The following is a 7,115-nucleotide window of genomic DNA, read 5'->3' as shown; positions in this document are numbered from 1 at the left end:
TCTGCTCAAGCCAGAGGCATCTCTGTATGATGGCAGAGAGGAGGTGCAGCTCCTTCCTATCGGTACCCTGGCTCCAAAGGAGACTCTTTGAGATCATCTTGTCAGATTCGCTGGGACAACAGCATCATTTTGTGCCCTGAAGCCATCATCAGGTTTCAACAGAGGTTAAAGAAAGCAAACTTCATGTGTTTCTGCAGATTATTACTATGTAATACTCGACTTTGCAAACTTGAACCTAGTAAAAAAAAAACCTGCGTAAACAACGGAGGAAGAGAAATGAGCCCCTCTGCTGTCTTCTGGGGGGAGAGGGCTTCTCTTTCTGTGTGACAATCCAGACTTCGCTGGTTGTTTCTGAGCAGAAACTGGGAGTGAGATCCAGAATCACAAACATGTTACTTGAAGTAAGGTTTCTTTCATGGTTTCCTTGACCTCATAGCTCAGACTGTGCTGGAAAGAACTCCTTTAATGCAAATATAACTAAATCAAACGTGGGATTTTTGCTTTCTGCTAAGATCTAACCCTGGCTTTTGTGTTCAGCAGTACAGCGCAGGGCTTTTGAATTAAATAGCAAAACTCCCACTGAGTTCATCGCAAGAACAGGATGAGGCCTGTGCTAATCACACTTTTGAATGAGGTAGCCTTAAGTTCTGGGGGTGCAGGGAAGTTTTGGCTTTGGTTTCGTTGGCTGGAAGTGCCAGAAAATGCGGCACAGCCCGGGAAAGGGGCTCCCTTGGAGGGATCCCTTCCTGCCACCCCAGCTGCCGAGGATGTGGGGCTGCTGAGCTTCCAGGGCACCTCTTCCTTCATCTGGGGGTGGGTGGTCCTGGAGGGAGGAAGGCAGTCCCCACCCCTTGTGCTAAAGCAAAGCCCTGGGTGACTGAATGGGTTGTTTCTATCGTGTGCTGGGAAGGTGGCTTGAGGTGCAAAGCCGTGAGTGAACAAGCTCCCTGGGCTCTGGAGTCCAGGCCAGCTCAGTTTGAACGTCACAGTCAATGGGATAAGGGTTTTACTGGCATAGCTTTACATCCAGAGACCATTTCTGCCCTCCATGTTCCCCCGCACGCTGAAAGATCAGGCTTGTGTCTGTGGCCTCTGCCGAAATCCCTCTGCCTGCCATGGTACAGTCTGCTCTGTGCTCGCCATTGCTGTGTCTTGTGGAAGGGGCTCCCTTTTAGGACCCTGCTTATTAATCACTGCTCTGTGCAAAGTGTTTTGGGAAGCAGCGGGTAACCTGCTTTCTGTACTACACAAACTGGGGAGGGAGAGAGGACCAGATGCAGAGCCTGCATAGGCCTCTTCTCTGCTGGGACTGTCAGTCACAACTGGTACATGCTCTCATTTTTAAAAGATTGATGTGTATAATGACCAGTGGAATGCTGTCTGTCTTAGAGTAGTCTCCTGAGAAGACTCATCTGCTATTCAGACAGTTGTATACTTGTAAAAGCAGCTAATGATTATGGGTATTCCAGTGTTTGGGTGATTAAGCAGTCATTTTAAAAGATACCGTATCTTTAGGATATGCTGAACACTCATCCAGGCATGGTTTGAAGGAACCTGACTTTGACCTTGCCACTTGCTTCTGAAAATCCAGGTTTATGTGAGCTTAGGTAAATACTTGGACTTAATGCTACAGGAGGTTGTTCTCTGAGCCCAGGAAAATATGTACAATGAACCTAATTCTCTCTGTCTGTCTCCTTCCACAGAGCAAACTTCCCATGACTAACAAATGCTGGCCTAGATTATGAGCTCAAACAAGAACGCTCGCTACAATCGTTTCTCCAGTGGCACAACAAACATCACTACTTCCGAAAACACTAACGGGGTAAGGCTCGGTGTCGTTGGCAGAGGATAGGGGCTAGGGCTGCTTCTTATGTTCTCATCCTTTCTTTTGAGAAAACAAAGATGGCTTTTGAAAATATGGTACTTTCTTGCTTCTTAAAAGTCACAATATCCACAGATAAAAGTTGGGAATATACATGTACATTTTTTTTACCAGTTCAGGAAGGGCAGCGAGCCTTTGGGCTGTGCTGCAGTGATACGCGCTGACCTTCATTTTGTCAATGTTTCAGACAAGAATGGAAACAACTTTTGGGCCAGCCTACTCTGCTGTGACAACCATCACAAAGGGTGAGTGTATTTCATGCACAGAGCTCTTCCCCAAAGCACTATGTGCGATTCCTACCATTTTTTGTTGTTGTTTTACAGATCATAAAGCTGTTGGGAGAATCACTGTGTTCGTTACAGACGGGTGCTGAGGTGCTGTTTTTAGTATTATGCAGCCCAAATGATATTTAATCATGGCATCTGATCACCAGGCGTGATGGAAATGAGCATACACAGAAATTTTCTCCCATTAGGCAGGCTTGACAGTACCACTGGGAAGCCCTTGCTGAAATTAGGATAGTACAACAGGGTTTGATACAGAGCTCAGTCCCAAATCTTATTTATCTCTGTGACTTCTTACACATTCATTACCAGCACTGAAAATTCCCATCTTCGCTCTCTGTCTGACTGTGAGTCACTCTGGACACTTTGGTAAAACCCCCATGGCCATTTTTAACTCGGACAGGAGGGGGTGCAAGTGTACCCGCTCATGTAAAATTCTTGTGCTTTGTTCCTCAAAGCCCAGCAGGTGAGGAGTCTGAGCCCTGACACGTGGTGTGAATGTAGGAAGAGGTCTGGTTTCATTTTGGAATAAAAATATCCTTACTTTAGTAAAGATAAACTGTGGCACTTGACACTGACTTAGATAAGGAAATTAACATCTGCCCAGGGGAAATGTTTGGATTACATTTGTACAGGGCTCTGGACTCTAGATGTTTTTGGACTCCGGAATATTTAAATTCAAAATTTTATATAAGTCAGTAATATGATCTTTGTACAAATATCTGCAATTTAATTTAGCATGCTTCCCTTGTGCTACAAGAATATACAGACCTCCCTTGATGGAAGCAATTTTTGTGACAGAAATATGTGGGAGTATTGTGGTATTTAGTAGTATTTTTGACCTATGGACCTGGTAGAATATTATCTGTGCTCTTTTCTGGGTGAGCTACCTTCAAAGGGCCGCATGCATTTCAGCAAGCTATCGGAGATCAGGATTGTTCTGCCTGCACTGATATGTCCAGGTCAAGAACTGAAGTTGTGGAATCCCTAGTCTTTGCCTTTTTCAAGGAACACTTACAGCTACAGAGACCTGTAGCTCGGAAATATCACTGAGGAGCCTAAATGCTTGCTTTTTTTTTTTGTATTTGCTTTAAAGCTGACGGGACCAATACTTTTAAACAGCATCGTCGGACCCCATCCTCCTCCAGCACACTCACCTACTCCCCACGAGATGAGGACGATGGCATGGTAGGTGTTGCCAGGAGCCCCCCTGCTGACTGGCTTAGCTGATTATATGTCAGGTGAGGGACGTCTGGTGCTCCTCTGGGCTCCTCTGCCTCCCTCATCATTCCCATGCGCTGCGTTATATCAGAGGCAGATGTCTGCACCAGAGGCAGGAAGCAGAGGCTGCTTCTGACCTGGGGCATTAGGCTGGCGCTGCCGGTGCTCATTTTCAGACTGCTTCAAAATGGTGTGTGATTACAAAGCGCAGGAGTTACAAATCCCACAGGTCTACTTGTGAGGGTGTACCTGCCTCCCGATGTGAGCAGTGTGCTCTGGGTCTCCTGAGCTCGGGAGAAAACAGAGCTACTGTCAGCGATGTCTGGGGCTGTGGCCGAGGCTAGTCAGTCTCGATCAGGGTGTGTTGGATGGACCATCCAGCAGCACAGTTGGCCCTGCAGTTATGACTAGAAAATCCATTCCTCCTTCCACCTCCAGATGGGGCCTCTGACCGCAGGGAGCACGTTTGAAACCTGCAGAGTGGGATGTCTGACACCACAGACCATGCTTGGCTCCTGGGGATTACATCATCAGGGTCTTCTCACACAAACCATTCCCATGTCTCGCAATATCTTTGCAGAAAAGCACTTCCCAATTTTGTACCCAGCTTTCTCATTCATCACACTCACTTCTGAGTAACTTCTTTTGGGGGAATTTAGTGATCCAGCAGGCCTCAGGGCTAGCTGCTTAAAGAGAAATTAAATCAGATAAATCAATCAAGAACAGCAAAGCAAACCTCAGTGAATGGACAGATAGCTCTGAGGCCTTGATCTTCTCCTATCCCTAGTGCTCCAGCCACATCTCATAACCACAAGCTCCTATTTAGATTTAAGCACGTGAGTAGCAAACTCTTCAAATTAAGTAAGTCATTGTAGACTTTGTCAGGTTACAAGACCCAGCTTCCGAGCCAGGGATAAATGGATCGCTGCTGCTGCTCAAGTTAGGCACTGGCAGAGACTGGAGTCAGCAACAGTATGAAGCTACAATACTTCTTAAAATAAATTTGACACCAGATTGCAAAGAGCTTTATTGTCAGCATCCTATAAAGTTCCTTCTGTTGCTCAAAGATCTTGCTGTGTTTTATGTGAGCGTGTGTTTGTTTTTTCAAAAAGTCCTTTGAACATTTGCCTCGTGTCCTTGGCAAATGCAACTCTCCATCACATCACTGACCCCATGGTGCTGGGCCACTGTTCCAGGAAGCCGTTGGCTGTCAGCACTGATCCCGTGGGCTGAGTGCTGTGCTCACTGCACCCTTCTCACGAGCTGTGCAGTTCTCACAGAGCGCAGGTGAGGATTTTTCCAGAGAAGCCGGGGATGCTGGGGACGTTACATTTAGCTGTGTCTGATGGAGAAGCTCCCTGACTCCTTTGAAAACTACAGTGTGGCAAACTGAGGTGTGCAGCCAAGAACAGGAGAGGTCTCTCCTAGGACCTAGCCTCAGTCCTCTTGGGCAGCCTCAGCCCACCTTCCCTGGAGTGCTAAATATTCTTAAGCAAAAATAGCAAGAGGATTAATGAGTGGTTCGGGAAGCAGCCTGCAGCCCTAGGTGCTACCAAACCAGAAGAGCCACAGCCCTGCTCTGCCTGCTGGTCCAGACAAACTCTCACTAACCCTTTTAGGAAGCTTCCTTTGCTTTGTCAAGAAATAGTCTGGGATTTCCCTTCCTCATCACTAAGTCTTGGCTAAGTTGTCAGCCATCAGAGAGACAGCTGGAGACGAGTCAGAGCCCTCCCGTGACCTCCACCACCCCTTTTTCTTTCTTTTTAAAGCTTCTGCTAATGAAACCAAAAGCAGAGCAGCGTGTCCTGCACGCAAGGCAGGGATTATTGGGCGGCTGCTGTCATCTTTCCTGAAAACAGTGCCACGGCTTCCCAGCCTCGCTATGCCTACAGGCAGCAGGAACGAGGACTGTACTAGAGCCTTCATGTGGAGGCTGCTTTTGTAGCTGACATGGTGGGAACCGCGCCTAAAGATTACAGCTGAGTATTGGGGCAAATGTATACTAATGGATGAAGAGCTGACTGGCTCTCCGAAGTCTCGGTTGTTTAGAGGGAGCTTCACCCCTGAACCAGAGGCTAGACTGAGTTACCAGCCAGCCAAAAGCTATCCATCTTCCATCAAAAGATGTTTGAGCACCCCATCCTTGGGCTGTTTGAAGATGGACTTGATGTTTAGTGCAGAAATAGCCCTGGCACAGCTGTGGGGAGGTGGGACCCTTCTGACAGATCCTCCCAAATCCAAGCCTGGCCAAACCAGTGCCACTTGTGTCACCTTGCCCCTGCGGCAGAGCCTGGCGCTCCTTGGCTTTGGTGCATATGGGTCCCCCCCAACCTAGGCCAATGCCCGTAAGGTGGGGGTCCTGTGGTCCTCGCACTTTGTTATTCTGTTTGCAGCGCAAGAGCACCCTGCAGTCAATCCCCTTGTGCTGGCTGCTCTACGCGTGACTAGGGCTGCAAAGCTCAGTCTAAATAGTCAGGCTAGGAGTGGGAAGCAGTGCAGCGACTAACCCTATAGAGCTGAGGTCACTCACATCTTAGCCTTGTTTGCTTGGCAAAAACAAAGGCTGCAGATACCTAGAGGGGCAGTAAACGCTAGCGCACACCTCTGCCATTCAGCATTGTCACTACAGCCCAAGTGGAGTGACCTTTCTCAGCATATCACCTTCCCTCTTGCGTAGTTTACGCCGGCATTAGCCCGGCCAGGACACAGGGAGCTGAGCCCGCGGTGTTGCACAAGCCTAGCCAGGCTGTGTCTCACACCCCTGCCTCCTGGAAGTGCTCCTGGGCTGCAGTCCCCCTCCTCTCCATCTGTGATCCACACAGGATGTTGCTCTTGATAAAACTGCCTCCCTGCAGAGCCTGCCTTTGCTGCCCTGATCTCTGTGTCACCTCCAGAATGGGAACCATGCACAGTCATTCTTGTTATTAAAATAACTTCTGTTACTAGTGGAGGAAAATAATAAAATTAATGGATACATATAAAATTTATTTACCTTGTTATAACCATTCCTCCTCAAGGTTTACATATTTAGCCAATAAATATACCTTCTTTAAGAAAAAGAGCTTTATGCCTTGGCTTCTAAGCAGATGCAGCGTTTCTGAGCTCCTAGGATCCCAGTATCATAAAAATTAAGCAGAGCAGTGTGAAGAACCAGCAGGATCCTGGTCTGCTCCTCTTCTGCAGCCCAGCAAGGACTGCACTCAGGCTGCAGTATAGTCTGTCTCCGGGGAAGACGGCAGTCTCTGAAGCTCATCTTACATCTTTCGTTGCTGAATTTCCTGACTGCCCCGCTGGCCTCTTACATTGCTTTTGTCTGTCCTCGGGTCTGATGTCACACACTTTCACCCAGGGCGAGCACACAAAATGCAGCTCGGGAGGTTCAGATTGAACATAAGGAAAAACCGTTTTGCTCGCAAGGTAGTGCAGGACAGGAACCCGGGGCGGCAGAGCCTCATCTGTGCAGCTCTCCCCGTTCCAGCTGGGCAGCGCCAGGGCTGACCTGATCCAGGGCCAGGGAGAGTCCCTCTTCAAGTGGGCAGCAGGGCCAGCGATCTCCAGAGCTCCTTCCAGCCAGCGCTTCTCAGAGTTTGTGACTGATGTAGGCTATAGTCAGGCCATGTGTAGGTGTGATAGGTGCAGGTGCAGGCAGCCTGGGCGTTGGTCACCTTTTGAAGCTAAGCATCTGAAGCTTATGGCTTCATTCTGCCATTTCTTCATCAGGCCATCCG

At 48.3% G+C, this 7,115-nt stretch overlaps 1 protein-coding gene across 4 annotated transcripts in view; it reads left to right on the top strand.

The window, feature by feature from the left end:
* TRAF7 (TNF receptor-associated factor 7, E3 ubiquitin protein ligase) overlaps positions 1–7,115 on the top strand; it is a 33,682-nt gene that overhangs the window by 10,030 nt on the left and 16,537 nt on the right. For 2 of the 4 annotated variants that reach the window (XM_009329369.1, XM_009329368.1), the window contains 3 exons: positions 1,704–1,822; positions 2,070–2,127; positions 3,263–3,354. In XM_009329369.1, the coding sequence (XP_009327644.1) occupies positions 1,742–1,822; positions 2,070–2,127; positions 3,263–3,354 (231 nt within the window). In that variant the 5' untranslated portion in view covers positions 1,704–1,741. Of the gene's footprint in view, positions 1–1,703; positions 1,823–2,068; positions 2,128–3,262; positions 3,355–7,115 lie in introns of those variants that run through there. The other 2 variants (XM_009329371.1, XM_009329370.1) reach the window with 2 other exon arrangements.

Source organism: Pygoscelis adeliae, unplaced genomic scaffold (assembly GCF_000699105.1).
Source record: "Pygoscelis adeliae isolate BGI_AS28 unplaced genomic scaffold, ASM69910v1 Scaffold467, whole genome shotgun sequence".
NCBI lineage: Eukaryota > Metazoa > Chordata > Aves > Sphenisciformes > Spheniscidae > Pygoscelis > Pygoscelis adeliae.
The sequence above is the reverse complement of the archived record's forward strand: the minus strand, read 5'-3'. Positions and strand labels throughout refer to the sequence as shown.